At 43.8% G+C, this 21445-nt stretch overlaps 1 protein-coding gene across 1 annotated transcript; it reads right to left on the bottom strand.

Moving 5' to 3' along the window:
* Positions 1 to 59: 59 nt before the first annotated feature.
* mov10a (Mov10 RNA helicase a) lies at positions 60 to 20662 on the bottom strand. The gene is made up of 22 exons (XM_080845598.1): positions 20276 to 20662; positions 19897 to 20002; positions 19613 to 19803; positions 18905 to 19146; positions 17727 to 17976; positions 17042 to 17182; positions 14764 to 14926; positions 14068 to 14219; positions 13248 to 13418; positions 11939 to 12086; positions 11495 to 11656; positions 9060 to 9163; positions 8404 to 8501; positions 7658 to 7756; positions 5966 to 6074; positions 5200 to 5317; positions 3655 to 3846; positions 3208 to 3270; positions 2703 to 2828; positions 1820 to 1908; positions 1351 to 1469; positions 60 to 975 (listed from the first exon to the last, which is right to left on the bottom strand). The coding sequence occupies exons 1-22, from the start codon at positions 20392 to 20394 to the stop codon at positions 917 to 919; spliced, it is 3021 nt and encodes a 1006-aa protein (XP_080701724.1). The 5' UTR covers positions 20395 to 20662; the 3' UTR covers positions 60 to 916.
* Positions 20663 to 21445: the final 783 nt, after the last annotated feature.

Raw genomic sequence — 21445 nt, 5'->3', positions numbered from 1 at the left:
AGGAATGGTTCTGAAAATACGATCCCATTTAAGCTTCAACCAGATAACAGCCTGTTTTGGAGACTGACGCCGGCCCAGATGGGGTTCTGTTCAGCATCACACGACCAAGTGGGTTCCAGGGGCATGAACTGTCCAGCTTCAAGTGGGTTCAAAAGTATTCTCTTATCATTTGTAAACTCACAGCATCCCTACAAGAGTGGAAAGTCTCTCTTGTATACATTGAAACACAAAAAAATATTATTGGAAAAGGTTCTCAATTGCAGTGCTTTTTGTTCAACTAAAATCTGTAATAAAGTAACGACTGCGGTTGAAGTAGTCTGTAGTTCTTTCTGAGGAAAACATAATGCAAGTAGTAGAAATGGTCTAGAGTAGACTATAGGATTCTTACAGATAAAGCTCCTGAAAGGCCTTCTGATAAAGTGTTCTTCAATAAACCACTACTGGGTCATATTGTTATAAAAATAAATGCATTTTCTTAGTGGTATCTCCTCATAGCAAATATATGATTGTACTAAATACTAAATTGGGAGTGTCTTTGATACGACTAAGCGTTGGTGTAAATCTAAAGGTGAAAGCAAATATGACATGTTTGGAAGAATTTAATGTATACTTCTTGGTCTTTGGTCTTCATAAAAAAAAAAAACAGGTTATGGAGGCAGCATAGATGACTGTTCTAGAACATACTACAGGGGAACGCGCCTGAGTGTATGGAAGTATATAAACTGAAACAGAACACAACCATGCTGCTTTTCTGCCTAAGCAGTTGTATGGGTGGAAGGGCTCGGGAGAGTTGGGGGCTAGTTGATTGTCTTGGCAGAGAGTGAGTGCAGTCTGTTGTTAGGCAGCCCAGTTAGTAGCGGAGTCTGGTGCACATCAGGGCCAGGTCTGGGCCAGGTCTGGCTTCTATGCAGGCAGCTCATTGTTCATTCCTCCACTCGGGATGAACCTGTTGTTGGACAGCACTCTCCTCCATATCTGTACAGACATTTAGGCAAAAGCAGTAGATATAGAGAGAAACGTGAGTGTATAAAACACAGATCATGTTTGTACACTTGCACTTGGCATTCCCACACATCTTATTGGAAACATCACTGAGAAGGAACAAAAATCTCAGACAACAGAGACAACATTAATAGCTGAACATCAATGCATTTTATTTTATAAGTAATATAAAGAGCATTACTTTTACTATATCAACATCACTAGCTGGCAACTATCCCATTCCCTAATAGACATTATAATAATTTCATCATTATATTGCTTCAAATGACAGAGAGGATGGTCTAATACCCTAACACTGGTTGGGTGGCTATTATGAAAACACCCAGCCCTCAGCTTTAAAGCACCTACCCTCAGACTCCAGGTTGATATTGAGGGCGGCGAGTCTGGTCACCACGTCGTCCTCGCCCTCTGCATCGCTGTAGTCAAAGCCAGTGTAGCCTCCCTCCTCCTCACAGTACTGGATAAACCTGCACACACACACACACACACACACGCACACACACGCACACGCACACACGCACACACAAACACACAAACACACACACCTCTTACTTATTTCACTGGAATACAATGAGCTGAACCAAAGGAATTATCAAATTCAACATAAAACAACATGAATTATCACATTGGTGTTAGTTTCTTAATGGGTGCTTTGAAGAAAACTATCATTAAAAAAAGTGACGGTACTTCCTTTCAGGTTTGTCTCTCGGAAAAAAAAGAGTGTTATTGCTAAAATAAAAACTTAAAATGATAATTTTAATAATGTAAAACCAAAAGCATAAACGAGCAGCAATAGATGGCCGATGTGCCCCCTCACCTTTCCCAGGTAGGATTCTTCTTGAGGATAACAGGGTTTCCCACCACAACCAGCAGGGATTTGGATCGGGTCATGGCCACATTAAATCTCTATGAAAAGACACAGAAGTCTCAGAATGGAACGGCAACACAAACAATGTTGCTTTGCGCTGTTCTGAGCATACATACCTAACAGACAACCCAGTGATCTAACTTTTAGGTTTTAAACAAATCAAAACAGTTTGTGACACAGTTTCTTAAAGTTTAACCAGAACCCCAGAGCACTGAGGATTTAACCAATTGCTATATTATATGACCTCAGCTGTAAAATAGCCCTAATAACAAAAATAAACCCACACAGGATTATTAAAGCACTCCCGGATCTCCTCTGAGCGCTCAGAAGCCCTTTACAACCTAAGCCTCCCTCATACATTCAGCCTCCGACAGTGAAAGCAGCCAAGCAAGGCGCCAAACAGCTCACTGGCTGCAGCAGGTGAGTGCCTTGCTGAAGGACACTACAACATGAAGTAAGAGATGGCCTGTGGCTACCAGACAACCACCCTACCACTGTGAGCTTTAGCCCGCATGTGGGAAACACTGGCTACATGCTGTATGCTACAGGCAGACAATGTCAGACAACACAGTCCACCAACATTTTAATGGGCCACCATAAATGATCACCAAAGTGCCAATTGACACTCTCTTGACAATAAGGAATACAAATCAATTTGGGGTTAGGTTGATACGGTTAGGTTAAGTTTGCAGCTAGCATATATATATATATATATATATATATATGGGTGTAGTTCACAATTATGTTACATGTATATAGTTGTTTGTTGATCAATTATTGAACCATTAAAAGAAAATATGTTCTCTATGCAACAGAAACCCAGCCTTGGTACCTTCACGTTGGTAAGGAAGCCGATGTTGAAGTCTTGGTCCATCTTGACGTAGTTGATACTGCTGCGGACAGTGGACACCATGACGACCAGTCTCTCCTGTCCCTGGAACTCTTCCACTGAGCCCACCTACAGTAGCAGGATATATTTGATTTGATTTGAATTACCAACATTTCCATTTATAATGTATATTTCTGTATTTATTGACTTGTCTGTGTTTGTGATTACTTTTTAAGTAATTTTTTATTAATACAAAAATGTATTAATTCAATTAATTAATGATTCATTTTTAACACTTTTTATTTAGTTTCTGTATGGAAATATGGAAATGACCTCGGTCTCTCATCAGAAAGGTGCTGTGTAATTATGATGATGGAGGATACCATGACAGTGCATTGAGCTGAGAAATACCACTCTCTTTTACTGACGTGGGCATCAATCAACATTGTGATTCATCGTTAACACACTGGCACAGCCCTCTTAGCAAACACACTGGCACTGTACCAACCTTAATGTCACTCCACTGGTTTAGATCTTTGACAGATCTCAGGGCCTTCTGAATTTTCTCCACCTGTTGAAAAGACAAAGAGTTCTTGTCCAACCCCAAATCCAAACACACAGAACGAAATTGGAGAGGTATAATCATATAATCATCGAGTATTCATAACATGATTCATAAAAAACTAAAAAATCTCATTTCACGCTGAGTGTCCAAGCCAATCAATTCACTGTCCACCAGGGTTCATCTGAAGTTCTGTAAATCCTTTTATCATTCACACTGTATAACTGATTTGGGCGGTTGGGTTGAGGGTACATCCTAGAGTTTGTGTTTTTAGTACTTGTCAAAGTCAGTTAAAAGAACACCTTGAGGCTGGAAAGTGGCAATAAAAGAATCATCTGTTTTTTTTTTTAGTTTTTAGCGTGAGGCTTTTTAAAAACTGAAGTGTCAGTTTACTTGTTTCCTGTAGGGGGCGATGATTCCGATGTCCGTAGAGGTGAGTTTGGGAATGCCCCTCTTGCCCTGAGTGAGCTTGAGCTTGATGAGGTAGCTGATGAGGGTCTCCACCTCAGTCACGTTGAAGAAGGAAGGGCTGTTGGCCTCCCTCTCGTCTTTCCCCATCACCCCATGGAATACCACTGGGAACCCCTGCAGACAGGAGCAAGCGCGCACACAATCAATCAGTCCTAATCAAACACACACACAATCAATCAGTCGAAACCAATCACACACCGCACAGCCCTGAACTTATGAACAACACTGAGGGCATGTAAGTGGCTTTGAAATAAAAGCATCTTCTAAATAAAAAAAAACATTCACACAAACAAAGCCTCTATGTGAACTCTTTCTTATAATCACTTTTAACCTGTCCTGCAGTGGAGTCAAGTGTTATGATTAGTAACGTCAATTACTTTTGTTTGGATAAGTTTTATGAGTTTTGCATTTGTCACAGCAAATGCATTCTACTGTGGAGGTTGTCTTGACTTTGACAGTGGTCCTGGCAACTCAAAACATAGTATGATACTCCCATCCTCTAGAAATTCAGCCACACCATCTTCAAACAGCAAGATGAATATTTATGTTAACATATACAGTACGTCTTGTCTGGCCACACCAACAACTTCCAACTCAGTCAACCAGCAAGACTTACCTCATACCCTTCCACAGGGCTCAGCTAAATCTCTTTAAGCCCACTTAACAAAGCTCCGGACAATTGAAAATTCATGCTAATCTCAACAACGGCCTAACTACACACCCAGGGACCCAACTGAGAGAGCGAAGTAAGACATTCATCTCTATGGCCAAGTTGCCTTGACTACTGCATTGTTTATATCCATCAGCATCATCATCCACCCTGCTTTTAGATTTATTTCATGTTGTCAGATAATTGCTAAATCTAGCTTTCGTTCCTTGAATCGGTAATATAGCTCAACCGCAAATGTAATTACTCCCACAGTAACCGTAGAGGAGTATTCCATATGGGCTTGTAGTTGCTTGGTTGAAATCTTATTAAATATCTTTTGCCCGTGTTAATTAGTGCTTTCAGAGGTGTGTGTTAAGCAGAGGGAATAGGGGTGCATGGCCTACACACACACACACACACACACACACTCACACACACACACACACACACACACACACACACACACACACACTCACGCACACGCACACGCACACACACACACACACACACATACACACACACTCTCACACGCACACGCACACGCACACGCACACACACACAATTACAGAGAGGGCTGACCTGAATCTTAGATAGAACTAATACAGACATGAGAGAACATATGCACACCGCTGCATTCAAATGCCTGTGCCCTCGCTGGTCTTAATGCCACAGCCAGAACAAAAAGGATTCAGCAAAAAATAGGGAAACAGTGGTTCACACTTGCACCTGCATTTAAATAGGTTATTAACCGACGAAGAAAAATGTCTACCCTGTACAGCACTGCACATGGGGTGTGCCGGTAAGTCATTTGAACAAACCTTTTTGGGCAGGTGCTCCCAGTTGCAGAAGGCTTCACGGTCCATTTTGTTGGCAAACACCTGCAGCTCGTTGTCATAGAAAAGCTCATTAGGCACCTTCAGGATGGCTGGGTGGGATCTGTGATGAATGGGGTGTCAGGCAGGGAGAGAGAGAGAGAGAGAGAGAGAGAGAGAGAGAGGCGGGGGGAAAGAGAGAGAGAGAGAGAGATAGGAGGGGGAGAGAGGGAGGGGGGAGAGGGAGAGAGGGGGGGGGGGAGAGAGAGAGGGGGGGAGAGAGAGAGGAGGGGGAGAGAAAGAGGGGGGGAGAGAGACAGAGGGAGAGGGAGAGGGAGAGGGACAGAGAGAAGAGGAGAGATAAGGCACTGGAAATAGTAATGTTGCATAGGACAGCACAAGTTGCTGAGAGATTTTACGTGTGCGTGTGTTTATGTTGTGTGCATATATGTGTGAGTTGTTGCATGAGTTTTTGTATGTACTGTTCAGTGTATGCATGCATGCATGCATGTATGTACTGGTCAGTGTATTGATGCATGCATGTATGCATGAGTTTTTGTAATGACTGGCCAGTCTATGCATACATGGTTGTGCCACCAGTTGTGTGTATATGCCGGTGTATGCATACATGCATGTTGGGCAGCAAAGAAGAATCCCAAAATGTGTACATTCTGTCTCTGTCAGTGTCACTGTGAGTGTTAATCAATCAATAAATCAATATATTTATCTGTATGTATCTGTAAGTATGTGTGTGTGTGTGTGTTCGCCCCACCTGTAGTTGCGTAGCAGCTTGGTGACAAAGTGGCCATCGTACTGGTATGTGTCTGTGCTCTTCTGGTAGAGTGGGTTATCTCTCATCAGCCTCTCCAGCAGAGACAGGCCTGGTGTAGGAACATCTACAAGGTCAGCCCTGAAGCACTGGAGACCACACACACACAAACACACACACTCTCTCTCACACCCACACACACACACACACAGACTCTCTCTCTCTCTCACACACACACACACACACAAACACACACACTCTCTCTCTCACACACACACCCATAGAGACTCTCTCTCACACACACACACAAACACACACACACTCTCTCTCTCTCTCACACACACCCACCCCCACAAAGACTCTCTCTCTCACTCTCTCTCTCACACACACACACACACACACACACACACACACACACACACACTCACACACTCACACACTCACACACTCACTCATGACTTCAGGGAGCACTGCTCCCCAGTCTGAGTTATCATCAAATACTTAAGAGATAAAGTCTTTCAAATGACATAAGGATATCTGCATAAAGACTTTTCAGACAGCTGACTGTGCAGCATATCTTTAGGGAATGCTATTGACCTTGTCTATTTATTATTTCAATACAGTCGGTCTAGGCCTTGTGGTACAGCAGTCGATAAGAGAAGAACACAGAGGAACATGTCGAGTAAGCAAATGTACTCTTTGGCTGTAAGCAGCACAGAAACAGAGATATGAGCCCGTTTTTGTTATGCTTCCATTTCAGGCTGACATTTACTTTTAACTACATAGCCAAAAGTTAAAGGCTATATACAGTATGTAAGTCTCCAATGGGGAATTTCTCCTTGGGTGAGCAAGGCTCGGATTGCAGTTGATGTGCACGCGTACAACATACTCTTACCATCCTCTCGCTCATTTATACAAATATTAGTCATTTCTAATATTTTTTTAGCTTGTTGTGTTATACCAACCAGTAATACAATTTCAAGTACCAGTACCAGTACGTAAGAATTGAAAATAAATCTGTATTCATTATACAATGTAAAAGGATTCCAATCAATTGGTTGTACACCAACAAAAAATATAAATACAATGTGCATAAAATAAAAACATACTATGCACATATTATAGGAATTTCAATCGATAGGTTTCATAAACAATAACATAATGAAGGTGCATGAGCATTAATAATACAGGTATATACTCTAAAATGTAAATGGTATTCCATCCAATGGGTTCTATACACAATACAACCTGTGTTGTGTGTCTTTGCTGTGTACTTTCCCGTGCTGTGTGTGTCTGCTTTGCATTTTCCCGTGCTGTGTGTGTCTGCTGTGTATTTTCCTGTGCTGTGTACTGTCCTGTGCTGTGTGTGTTTGCTGTGTATTTTCCTGTGCTGTGTGTGTTTGCTGTGTACTGTCCTGTGCTGTGTGTGTTTGCTGTGTACTGTCCTGTGCTGTGTGTGTTTGCTGTGTACTGTCCTGTGCTGTGTGTGTTTGCCGTGTACTGTCCTGTGCTGTGTGTGTTTGCTGTGTACTGTCCTGTGCTGTGTGTGTTTGCTGTGTACTGTCCTGTGCTGTGTGTGTTTGCTGTGTACTGTCCTGTGCTGTGTGTGTTTGCTGTGTACTGTCCTGTGCTGTGTGTGTTTGCTGTGTACTGTCCTGTGTTGCGTGTAGGATACGGTGGGGAGGGGAGACTCACCCAGTCCATGCCGCAGAGCCAGGGGGGACCGGAGGATGGGCCCCAGCTGCTCAGGGTCTCCTGCCAGCACCAACTGGCCCTTCTGTGGATGCAGCAAGCCTGGCACACACACACACCGCACACACACACACACACACACACACACACACACACACACACAACACACCACACACCACACACACACACACGTGTAAGGTGAAAATGCTGAAAAAGTACATACTTTCTCTGTAGAGCATGTGGGCACAGGAAAATGAAGAATGCATCTTTGTAAATAAGCCATTTAACGGATAGCAGTTGGCTGCTAATGACCCCACATGCAAATATATAAATGACATGCTTCTTTGTTTGTTTGATATGTTACTGCCCTTGCATGTCATTAACTGCATTACAGCACTGGTCAAACTATATGAAGGTGGCACAACAGGTCATCAGTCACCCCACTACGGATCGTCATCAGCAACAACGCAATGAACATGACATGAATATGACCACAGACCTATAATTAACTAATCAATAAATGAATGTACTGAAGATGTTGACAATTTTGGCTCTGTGTCTGAATGCAGGAATTAATCTATATAGTCAAGTCAAGTCAAGTCAAAGTGTTTATTGTCACATTCACCAAATAGCTTAGTGTCATCTGAGCAGTCTTATGACCTGGCAGGCAACATCTCGAGTAGACGGGCATAAAAGATAAAAAATAACATATAACAAGTGATACCAATGTACTGTGTTCTGTGTTCTACCTGCAATCCCAATGATGCACTCTGGCTCCACGGCTTGTCCGGCCTCGTCCACAAAGATGTGCGTGAAGTGGCCAACAGGGATCCCCCCAGAGACCAGCCTGCGTGGACAAGCAGCCGTTAGACCCAACTCTTCAGAGAGCACATCCCTTTCTAACTGCCACTTCGACTAGTGCTTAACTTGCACTTACAGCAGTTTCTTTACTTTTGTTTTTCTATTTCTTATGTAAAGTAGTATTCATTGTGACACTAGGTCTCTATTGCTCGTAGGAAAAAGCGTCTGCTAAATGTAAGTCTTCTGCATGCAACTTATTTATTAACTTATTTATTACTATAATAATTATTATTTATTTACTTTTTTATTACTTAAACATAATTTATTTTTGATTTATTGTCTGATTTTGATGTATACGTAAATGCCTATTTTTTAGGTTGTATAGCCTTTTTCACTCTGGCAGGGGGACTGCCAATGGAAACTAGCCTTTTGGCTATAATTGAGTGCATTAACATCTTAATGTTCATTAATGTACACTGTCACTCTTGATCAAATAAACAAATTGATTGATTGATTGATTGAAGTGTAAGCTCAAGAGCATCTCAGACTGACCACTGTCAACGCTATAAAGTGTCTACACATTCTGCATCACAGTCAGTCCTACCTTCCAGTGGTGACCAGAGTGGCGGCGATGACCTTGTACTTCATCAGAGTCTCTCTGGCGGGGAAGACGAAGCTGTCCTGACGCTCGTCCCAGTTGCTGTGTTTCTATAAGTGAGACAGACGTGACCTAGTCAGAGAGGGCGGTGTGACGGTGTGTGTGGTGGTCATCAGCCAATAACAGTACGTGTGGGACCTGTGTACCAATCTCTCTCTCTGAGCCTGATCAAACCCCAGGCAGAGGAAACAGACAGCAGTAAGGAGCCAAAGTCATGGACGCTCTCTCTGGCACTATAAGCCAAAGTCATGGACGCTCTTTCTGGCACTATAAGCCAAAGTCATGGACGCTCTTTCTGGCACTATAAGCCAAAGTCATGGACGCTCTTTCTGGCACTATAAGCCAAAGTCATGGACGCTCTCTCTGGCACTATAAGCCAAAGTCATGGAAGCTCTCTCTGGCACTATAAGCCAAAGTCATGGAAGCTCTCTCTGGCACTATAAGCCAAAGTCATGGACGCTCTCTCTGGCACTAGGAGCCAAAGTCATGGAAGCTCTCTCTGGCACTATAAGCCAAAGTCATGGACGCTCTCTCTGGCACTAGGAGCCAAAGTCATGGAAGCTCTCTCTGGCACTATAAGCCAAAGTCATGGAAGCTCTCTCTGGCACTATAAGCCAAAGTCATGGAAGCTCTCTCTGGCACTAGGAGCTGAGGTCATGGACGCTCTCTCTGGCACTAGGAGCTGAAGTCATGGACGCTCTCTCTGGCACTAGGAGCCAAAGTCATGGACGCTCTCTCTGGCACTAGGAGCTGAAGTCATGGAAGCTCTCTCTGGCACTAGGAGTCAGTCATGGACGCTCTCTCTGGCACTAGGAGCTGAAGTCATGGACACTCTCTCTGGCACTAGGAGCTGAAGTCATGGACGCTCTCTCTGACACTATAAGCCAAAGTCATGGACGCTCTCTCTGGCACTAGGAGCCAAAGTCATGGACGCTCTCTCTGGCACTAGGAGCTGAAGTCATGGATGCTCTCTCTGGCACTAGAAGCTGAGGTCATGGACGCTTGCTATGGCACTAGGAGTCAGAGTCATGGACGCTCTCTCTGGCACTAGAAACCCGCTGAATGTTTGAGAGGATACGACTAACAGCTCTGTATCTCATTGCCTCCAAAGTGACTTGCTGGAAGCCATGAGTATAATAAACACACACGTAACATTGATAAATGTGCACAAATAGTTTCCATTTTTTAGATGTTATTTGGTTGTCACAAGTAATTTAAATCAACAGTCTTCTTCACACAGTGAATGAGGAGTTGTTGTACTCTTGTCTGTAGAGATTTGGCTGTCTTTGGCTGTAGGAGTATGCAGGAAAGCTGCATTGTATTTTTCGTCATACTGCCATCTAGTGGTTCAAGACACACAAATAAAACCTGAGAAACATTATTTCCTCCATGAAGAAGCTTATGTTTTTGTTACCATTTGTTGTTGTGATTTTTGTTTTTGCTTGTTGGTTTGTCTGTCCTATTTGTCAGAAGGACTGATTTTCATGAAACTTGTTGGAAGGGTGTGGCATGGACTAAAGAGGAACCCATTACATTTTGGATCTGTGGATTTGGCTCAAGGGGTGGATCCAGGAATTTTCTTTTTCCACTTCATGCATCACTGCTATATAGGCCATTTAACCTTGAGGGAGGTCTGTGCTCCCCGAGTGCCCTTCTAGTTCTGACCTGTTATTAACACTGCCTTTAGATCGTCTCTGCTAATGGTATATATTCATGCTAACTAATACTGTTAATAATGTTCAAGAAGGGATCCTGAGTCTTAAACACAGCCTCTTTAGCCTGAACCCTGCAATAGTGCTCTGGCAGCATAGTGTTCATGTCTGCTGTGCTGTCTGCTTTAAGTGCCGGACTGCGAGGCTCTCCGATAATGGAACTGGTCGGAAGAATCATATTTCAGGCACTCGTGCGTGGAGCAGGAGGGGTCAGGAGGATCGTTTCAAATGGCCTGCGTTCACTTCAGATTTTTCAAAAAGCCCCAGAGTGGTGTGAAGATACTGACTCAACACTCTCCTGTTCTGGGCCACTTTACTTCCAGCCTTGTTGTTCCGATGGGATAATGGGGTTGGGTCCGGAGGAGGGGGGGAAACACCTCAATGTCACAAGAGACTCATAAACAAACAAAATGGTGCTTCAAAACAAATGCTGCACTGATTCAATTCACCACGGAAGCGACCAAAGGGAGTTGTACTGTTCATCAATACCAGGGTATGACAAGTAAAATACGTAGTCCTAGTACATATGTCAATCAGAGAGCATTAACAGTACAGCAACTACAAAAGAAAATCACTTAATCTGAAATCTAAATAATAAAAAATAAAATCTGTATTGGCATGTCATGTTCCTGGGCCCCCTGAATTGTTTAATTGTAGGGTGACTCTCACCAGTAGTTTGGGGGGTACGGTCCTGGGGTCACGGCTGCTGGCATAGAGGCGATAGAGCTGGTGTCCGTCCACGTGGCCCAGCAGACGCTCACACAGCAGGTCCGAGGCGCTGTTGGACGGGGCACAGGCCACTATGTGGGCAGAGGGGTGCGATCTGATGATCTACAACAGAAATCAAACAAAGACATGTTATCCACCGCAGTCCCGTGTAGGTGGGGTGACGGAGGGTTTGATATCGTGTGTTATTTGCATTGTTACATTCTGTAGATCATTGACTTCAGCTTGCTGTACAAATCACCATAGAGGGGACCAATGATCACACAATACAATACCTTGTGTATGTAAACAGCATTGTGGTAGTGTAGCAGTCTGTTGTGTGTATTGTGTTCTTGTGTGAATGAGAATCTGAACACACAAAAAAAAAGAGAGAAAGAGTTCCTGAACCTGATTGATGGCCTCCACCAGAGTGACTGTCTTTCCGGTTCCTGGGGGGCCAAAGACTAGGTAAGGAGCCGGCTTGGATGCTCCCACCAAGATCCGCTGGATAGCGGCATTCTGCTCCGGATTGCACTCCAAGTCCTGGTTGGACATCCTAGGGGAAACAAAAGCCGCACCTGTAAACTTCGCCATCATTTCAATTTGCAGTAAATGTCAATTAAAACTTAACTGTGTATCAAACCATCAGTTCCAAAGTGTTAACGTTTTATAAAAGGTTCACCTGGAGAGCGGTGCGATCTAACGGAAGAGTGTAAATCTGTGTTGTAAAATCTGGGAGCGTGGTAATTGAACTATAAGTGAGAATAGATTCATAGCTTTATCGCATCTGTCAGGTGATTCTCTCTCAGGCCCTAGGGAGAGCCGCCGGCCTGTGATAAGAATATAGATTTCCTCAATCCAGATAGCAGGAAGCTTGAGCGGACCCGGGCCAGATCAGGGCCAGATCAGGGCCAGCTATGCTATCTGGAGTAGTCACAATGTGAGAACGTGTCGCAGAACAGCCAGTCCCTGACGTCATTAACAAGGACTGTAACAGGAGGAGTGCCATCGGTGTGTAAGTGTGTGTGTGTGTGTGAATGTGAATGTGTGTGTGTGTGTGTGTGTGTGTGTGTGTGTGTGCTTTTGAGTGATAAATCCAGAGTGATTGTATGTGTGTTTGTCATACATAAACAAATAATATAAATCCAAGCAACACAAATTGAATCAGGCACAAGGCAAATGACAACACAAACATGAACAGATAAAATAAAACATGGCTATGTATGCAAAAATACCACTTGTGCAACTATTCCTTTTATGACCACATTAAGGGTCACTAATATTCTCACTTGTCTGTTTCCAAAAGCATCAAGAACTTATCAGCTTTAAACCCCTGATTGCCCAGCCCAGTTGGGGGGCTCGCTTGAGACCCTCATATTAATGCGATTCTAATCTTTGACTTTGTCAAATTTAGCAAATAGCTTCTCAGTACTCTAGCGATCTGTTTAATGTTTGCACTTAAAACAAAAGGTTCGTACACAATCCTGGCTCTTAAATGGGAAACAAACAAAGTGGCTCAGACCGAGCCATAAACAATCTCAGCCAATCAACATGGTGCTTCAGGAGCATGGAAGGGAGTGGTGTAATTTGATTGGCTGTTGAGCTTAAATATCAACCTCACATGCAAAACCGACTGTGCCTTAAAGGTCCATCTCTATTCTGACACCTAGCATCTCCCTGCGTATGTGTGTATTGAGAGCAGTGTGTGGGTACCCACCTTAGGCGAGGTGGGGTTTTGTGAGTGCCTGGTGAGCCCGTGGGAAACAGCACGTCCCCCAGCTGGTGCTGGGCGGCCAACTCCACCGCCCGATGCTGAAGCTTCAGCGGGAACCGGTTGATGGTGAACTCCACGTCAAACTTCATGTTACTGACGAAGCTCTGCAACAACCTGTAAATACGACACACACACATACACATCATGTCTGTCATCACATGGACACACTACACTGTGGATATGAGTCTGTCCGTGACTGCATCACAGTTATACAGTAGATTGTCTGACACATAACAGTATTTTTAACACACTTTAATTTCAATAACAGAGGCATTCAACTTTTTTAATACCTCAGATGTAAAGTACATTTAAGTGTATTTACTGATAGGCTCTATGTGGACGTTTTGACATCAAATGTTACAAAGTATATGTACAGAATATATAATACTGATCATAAGTAATGCCAGTCAGGTCTGAAGAATCAATTGGGCATTTAGCAACAATATCAATATCCGGACATTTTCAAGGACCCCTTTCACCACAGTCCTAAATGTGGACTGATTTCTTGGCAGTGAGTCTCCAAAACTCAAAACTGTCATTTAACGAACATAAAGCCCTCTGCTCCGTAGATTAGCTCCTTATGTGTCAGTCAGTGAATATTAATGTATTCAGAAAAAGCCTTCATTTACCATATTTCACTGCAATTTTAAGAATACTGACAGATCTCTGGTGGAGTCTACTAAAACCCTCCCTCAAATAGCTCAGTGTGTGTGTGTCAATGTGTGTGTGTGTCAGTAACGTCAGGTGGTAAAGGTGTACACACTTTCTGGAGAAGCCCAGTTTGACGCTATCCAGCTCGACTCGGTGAACGTAGCCCTTGTAGACGGTGAGCGGCTGCGTCATGTCGTCAGTCTTGGAGGCCTTCAGGTAGTCCCCTCTCAGGACTGACGGACGGTTCTCCGCCACCCCGGGCACCTGAGTGAGGAGGTGAAGAGTGAGGAGGTGGTACACACACACACGTCTCACTGCACAATATAGCCTGGCTCTGCGTTTAGTATCATTATTATTATGTTCATTTATTAATTCGTTTATTTTCATTATTTACCACAAATACAAACTGTTCGAAATATTCACAAAATGGATGTCTTATAAAACCATAAAGCCATAAAAACCATGTAATGGTCCACTGTATTGAACAGAACTGGGATGTGGAATATGAGCTGACCACAGTACAATTGAACATTTAAACTATTGTTCGTCAAATTTGACACGTTTATTTAGGTGTAACATTATGTTTGACAAATGCAAACCCCATCATAAATTACTATCCTGAAAATAAAAATATATCTTCTCTTTTGTCCAGTCTCTTTATCTCTTTTGTACCGCTGGTGAATACAATGACAGCACGGCTTGCCTGATTATTATACTTGAGTAGGTTTCATTCAGCCTTTTCAGATCTTGTAACTCCAGTTCTGCCTGTAATGCAACAAAGGAAAGGACAAAGTGAATGTTCCCTTACTTTAAGGATGAGTAGCTTCTTGTTGCTCTTGTCCTGGGTCATGGTCTGCCTGTGCATGTCGTAGTTCTTGATGTCCCACTCCATCTGGATCTCCTCCAGGTACAGCAGCAGGTGAAAGCACCTGGCGTAGCTCTTCATGCACAGGGGGGAGTCCAGCACTGCCCTAAAAATGACAAACAAACAAACAAATAATTTAACAAACAAACAAACAAACAAATGAATGAACCACTCTCTGAGGTCAGCAGGGCAATGGCATGTGGCACAGATGACCTGCATATGTTCCACACACACAGTACAAACTGACTGAACATGGATAAAGAATGGCCTTGTTATACATGGCCCATTCCTCTAAGCACATCAAGTTATTATGAATGGTTCCTCTGTGTTCTGTTTTTCATCTCCCTCGTGCTTCAACAGTACAATCAATTAAGAGTCTCAGTAAATATAATCTGAATGTCCCAGTTGATTTTATTTGTGACATAAAAATAATGACTTTGACCTGAGAACAGAGACCTGAGGACTCCACGTTAGTTAAATGTGTGATTACATTCCATAGGGTGCATCGCCAGAGGTTGTTCCGTTACATTAATGACATGACTCCATTTCTTATATGCAATCCTATCCTCATCCGCCTTTTAAGAGGTCTCCATGCTTAGCTCTTCATAATGTTTAATAAAGACCCCATGGCACCCGGCTGCCAAGCATTTACTGCGGTCTCATTCATCGCAATACTGTTGATGACCCCCCCCCCCCCCCCCCCCCCAGTCATGGACAGTTTAACATAATTTAATATCTCTTCTACTCTTGAGGTACCTGAGGCTGCAAGGGGTCCTGGTCCTCTTATTAATTCCAGCGACTTGTCATAGAAATATGGCCTACGGGGGGACGGGGGCTATGTGTGTTATGGCCCCATAAATTACAGCAATTCACTCCGTGTGATGGGAATAAAGGAGCCCAGAGTGTGAGGCATTTTATTTAGATTAATCACAAACGCCTCTGAGTCAAATCACCTTCATTTAACTCCGGCCCGGGGTGTCTATTATGACGGCCCTTTTATTAGGTAGGTCAACTCAGGACGCGTTCCCTCAGAAGCAATTGCGTTAGTGTCACGTCGATACATTATAGCACCCTGTGTTTGGCAATCTCTTTCAAACATGTTCCAAAAAGCAGAGTAACTACATAGGGAGCTGTAATTAATCAAATGCAATGTCACCCAATTCAGTTCCATTTCTACATGGTTGTGATTTCGACCCTAGACACCAATGGTCAGTTCTGATTATTTTGTACATTCTGTCCATGGGTTTGCCCATGAACTGGGTAGGGCTCAACGGCATTTATTTTACTTCTCACCAGAATTGTGTGTATGTTGGCGTGTCGTGTGTGGGGTGCTGGTGTGTAGTGTGTGGGATGCGTGTAGTGTGTGGGGTGCTAGCGTGTAGAGTGTGTAGTGTGTGGGGTGTGTGTAGTGTGGGATTCTTGCATGTAGTGTGTGGGGCACTAGTGGGTAGTGTGTGGGATGCTAGCGTGTCGTGTGATAGTGTATAGTGTGTAGTGTGTGGGGTGCTCGCGTGTAGTGTGTGGGGTGCTAGCGTGTCGCGTGATAGTGTGTGGTGTGAAGTGTGTGGGATGCTGGCATGTAGTGTGTGGGCTGCTCGCATGTAATGTGGGATGCTAGCGTGTAGTGTGGGGGGCACTAGCGTGTAGTGTGTGGGATGCTTGCGTGTAGTGTGTGGGGCACTAGCGTGTCGCGTGATAGTGTGTAGTGTGTGGGATGCTTGCGTGTAGTGTGTGAGGCACTAGCGTGTAGTGTGTGGGGTGCTAGCGTGTCGCATGATAGTGTGTAGTGTGTGGGATGCTTGCGTGTAGTGTGTGGGGCACTAGCGTGTAGTGTGTGGGGCACTAGCGTGTCGCGTGATAGTGTGTAGTGTGTGGGATGCTTGCGTGTAGTGTGTGAGGCACTAGCGTGTAGTGTGTGGGGTGCTAGCGTGTCGCATGATAGTGTGTAGTGTGTGGGATGCTGGCGTGTGGGATGCTGGCGTGTAGTGGGTGGGATGCTGGCGTGTAGTGTGGGATGCTAGCGTGTAGTGTGTGGGATGCTAGCGTGTAGTGTGTGGGGCACTAGCGTGTAGTGTGTGGGGCACTAGCGTGTAGTGTGTGGGATGCTAGCGTGTAGTGTGTGGGATGCTAGCATGTCGCGTGATAGTGTGTAGTGTGTGGTGTGTGGGGTGCTCGCGTGTAACGTGTGTTTGCTGGTGAGGGGAGTCTGTGGTACACTCACCTCACCCCTTGAAGTTGCTGTCTAGCAGCAGGAGACAGATACTCTGAATCCTCCAGCCTCTGATTGGCCAAGTCCTTGAGGTACAGAGGGTATTTGTATTCCTTCAGCTTCACAACAGATGGCAGGGAGTGGTGGACAGAACTGTTTAATAGTGAAAGGAAAATGTGAAATTAGAAAGGCATATCAAGAAAATCTATTTTTCGTCATGAATACTTAAAACCTAATTGAAACAGCATAAGCCACTATGTTTCCAGATTGCCTATATGAATATTTCAAATGTGATAAAAAGTAATCTCATTACCGCACTCAGTAATGGCAGCACTGAGTGTGAAAATGTGAGAAGCCACAATCAGGAACACTCTGACAAAGAGACATTTTCAGCATTTCTCAGCGTATGATTTTTGCCTTTAAGTAATTTGCCTCACAATTTTTTTTAAAGTCAATGCGGCCTTCATCACCTTTCACTGGAGATCATCCCAAAACACAAGATGACTATGGAGCAGACCTGGCTCCGATGTGGAGCAGATTCAGTACTGAGGGTGTCAACCTGCAGTAGCAGGCATTTCCCAACCAAAATAGAATCTCTGTAGTCCTTTTTCCATCACATATGTCGCACTAACTTTTGATGCGCATCATTTTAAAGCGCATTATCTTTTTGATGGAAAAAGGACTTGTGTTCACCTACCTCTCTGGAGGCTCTCCCTCTTCGACCACTGTGTTCCGGGCCCTGAGCTTGGCCTGCTTTTTGGGGCAGTAGGGGGCCACGGGCCCTAGGTCCACAGCCAGCTGAGTCATGGCCACTGCCTCCAGCTCCCGCACAATGCAGAAGGGCTTGGAAGAGGAGGGGGGGTCCGCACAGAACTCAAAGTACATGGAGGCGGGGAAGTGGCCATAGTGGTTGAGCTGGTAGTGCACCTCCACCACATAGCTGTCACCTGCGGGGGTGAGGGTTCAGAAGTGTTATGTGTGGATGCGGATGGATGCCAGAGGTACTGACGTGTTTAAAGATAAAGTACACGATTCTAGCAAGAGGCTCTTGATATTTGACCTCAACAGCCAATCACATTACACCCCTCCCCTCCATGCTCCTGTCGATTGGCTGGAATTGTTTTTTAACTCTGTCTGATCCACTAGGTTTGTGTCCTATTTACAGAGCCAGGACAACATTTGACCAGACGGTATGTGATGTTGTAACTGAAGGTGCATTCTGATAGTAAATACAAAAGAGGTTCAACTGTTTTTTGACGTTGTGTGTCTTGTTTGTTTTTAGGACTTCTTCCGAGACTGACACAAGGCCAGACAGACAAAGTCAATTTATAGGTCATTACTGAACTCCACACTTGTGTAAAAGCAGGCTCCTCTCAGATCCCCATGCTTAAAATCTTTTTCCTCTCATCTACAGGTCTCAAAACTGACGCATCTGAATACATGCACAGATATACAATCAAAAGTGTCAGGAATAAAGCACACAGAACTCAAATCTAGTTAATTTCTTGTTGTCAGCTAGTCTTATTTCTCCCACTGTGGCCACCTTCCAATGAGACCTGGACGTGGAGAATGACCAACTCTGCTTCGAGCTCTAGTATTGAACTTTAGGGTTCATAAAAAGCAGTACTGGACAGAAGAGTACCACGTCAAACATGTCCTTTAGCTCAGGGTCACTCGAGGTCAAGAAAGTGCTAGTTCCCGTCTTTCTTTTTCTCAGATCAGATTTTGTTGTTTCATGAGATTCAAGAAGTTACTTTTTACTTTCTATTCTAAGTTCTAAAATCGTAGAGAAAGTCACGATAACCAATCTGGGGCCAGTGTGAGAGTGAGGAGGAATACTTTCACACCTGCGCGGGTGTTTGCCGGCGACCTCACCTGGACAGAGGAGGAGAGGAGAGATTCGGGTGACTCTTTTCTCATCCACCAGAGAGAAGCAGCGAATCCGATGGAGAGCGGTGTAGTAGTTGAAATAGATGGACTTTGTCCCCGTGCTTTGGATGTGGAACTTGACAATAAAGACTTTCTTGATGTTCTGGATGTTGAGGTGAACCTTGCCACTGGTTGCAACTGGATCTGAGGAGATCTGGATGCCACCTTTGTCAGCGATCAACTTTGCCCTGTAACAGAAATACAATAAGCTAAAACCAGCAAACCTCGGAGAGGCTCTCGTACGGGATAGTTAGAAAAATTAGGAGGCGCACAACAGCCAATCCGAGGTGCTCGGAGAGGGCTCGGAGAGAACGATTAAAATCGGAGAGGTGTTCCCTGTGTCCATCTCAGAAATCTGAGTAGCATAAATTTCACTTTGCACTTCAGAGGGTGTCCAACTCCAGGTCCCGACAGTGCCAGACACCTTAAAGGATCAGGATCGAACCAGTCCAGACTGGGACTGGCCTTAGGGACTGACCCTCTGTAACTAGGCTACTGACTGTGCAACCATCTCAGCAATTAAACAATTGTAAAGAACAGGTCAAACTGTCCCCTCTAAAAAATACTTTCATATCTTCCTTTTGTTAAATTTGAAAACTGTCATGTACTTGAGTAGTCAAAATACAAGACTAAGTTAATTTATAGCAGGCTCACCTGTTCACCTTGAGTTTGTGAACTACTTCTTTAGCAAGCTTCTTTTTGGGCGTCAGGACAGGGTTCGCCATGGCGGGAGATGCGATGTGGGTGGGGTGGGGGAAAGAGGGCGCTGCACTGGCCCCGCTGTCAGCAGCGTTCCCACCTGGCTTAGCCGGCCTCCTCCACTGGTCACAGTAGTAGACTCTCACCTTATAAACATAAAGCAAGGCGATCCTAACATTTGTACAGAGACACGGCCTAGATGCAGGCTTTATAGCTGCTGAGGGTTATTGTTGTCTTACCTGGGGTTTTACATTTAGAAATATTTTGTCTTGCTTTATGGTGGCTTTGTTGAATTTCTGTAAGGCGTAGACAACACTGGAGAACTGAGGATCTTTGGCTCCATCTCTACAAATAAGACATATCACCAAATTATATGGTTGTATACTAGGAAAATTGCATATCATCAATACACGATAACATTTGCTTTCCAGCGGACTGCAGTTGCACGGTAGCCTACTGTAGACTCAGGACTAGTTTCACTAGTGTAAGTTACAGCATACAGCTCCAGACTACTTGTGGGTTATAATACAATGTGCCCAGTTGCACATCAGATGACAACTGTCTCGTCTGCTAACAGGAACATATGCTACCACAACATGGCAAAGCGATCGAAACCACCTTTTGAATTCCTTATTGAAAATATCCTTCAGTTGCTTTTTATTTGTTTCCGACTTCCTCTCTCCCAAGAATTCTACAAAGTCCAGTCCGGTCTCTAGCAGCGCTTTGAGGGCAGGCATCACGGTCTAATGCGCCGTAACTACGTTGTAAATATACACGAAATTAGTATGCCGATTTGATTTGAACCCCCTATGGACCAAATTCACATGCTTTCAGGCGAACTATAGCATAGTCTCCTACAGTTCCGCTCAGCCCTTTAGACCTATAATCAGGCCTCTGCAGGACGAACTGACGCAAAAGTACGAATGTTTTGACAAAACGGAAGTAAGGTAGAGGCAAGCAAAGATATGAATGCAAAAATATTTAAATACAAAACTTTATCCGTTTTTGAAATCTAAGATTGTGTGCTCTTGCACAACTTTACAAAGTTTCATATCCCAAATCACTCTCCCGTAAAGAGTGGTGAAGTGCTACTTGTTTAAAACTGTGAGTTTGTACACACTCCCTTAGCTATTACATAAGGTCTCTCCACAAGTTGCTCGGATGCGGAAGGGGTGTCTAATTTGTGCAATTGAATAGCATACACAAACATTGCACAAATGACAAATGGACAACATGGGTTAATTTCTGCAATATGCATTAATATTTATTTAACGATTTGCATTGCAGTTTGAGGTAATAATGGAGAGGGGCAAACTTCTTGCCAGCTAGACTATGAAAATACTGAATACATAGTCCTCTTTAATTAAAAAAGAAAAACATGTCCCTCTTTAGAAATTCATGAAGGATAAAGACTACATATTTGGGGGGGAAAGGCAAAGCAAAAAAAATGACATTTTACAAACTCAATGCCCTTTCGCTTGGCCCTACATTCCGATAAACGTAATGGTCTGTTAGTAGCGAATAGTCAATTTCTCAAATTATTGACAAATATCAATATGAAACACCTAAGTTATCTACGTGGTCTGATATCAGTAGAAATAGAAAAAAAAAAGGCTAGCGTATACCCTCCTAATTCCTAGATAGCCTACTTACCTGTAACTGATTTTATTGTTAGTTTTTACTTCTTTCTCTCTCTTTCTCGTTTTTTGAAGCTGGTGTGGTACTATATACTCTATGAAGTTGATTTGACATGTGATTTTCCTTGCCTTTGCCTATTTGAGTCGAAAT

Source organism: Sprattus sprattus (assembly GCF_963457725.1).
Source record: "Sprattus sprattus genome assembly, chromosome: 10".
In the NCBI taxonomy this organism is placed as follows: Eukaryota; Metazoa; Chordata; class Actinopteri; order Clupeiformes; family Clupeidae; genus Sprattus; species Sprattus sprattus.
Note: the sequence above shows the minus strand (reverse complement) of the source record. Positions and strands in the feature narration are given on the sequence as shown.

What these genes read in the sequence shown, in the direction of transcription:
- mov10a (XM_080845598.1), bottom strand. Translation starts at nt 20,394, where the DNA reads ATGCCTGCCCTCAAAGCGCTGCTAGAGACCGGACTGGACTTTGTAGAA. An exon ending in GGCTCTGCGGCATGGACTGG is followed by an intron (nt 6,075 to 7,657) that starts GTGAGTCTCCCC and finishes TTCCTACACCAG; the next exon opens with GCCTGTCTCTGCTGGAGAGG. An exon ending in GCTTCCTTACCAACGTGAAG is followed by an intron (nt 1,909 to 2,702) that starts GTACCAAGGCTG and finishes GTCTTTTCATAG; the next exon opens with AGATTTAATGTGGCCATGAC.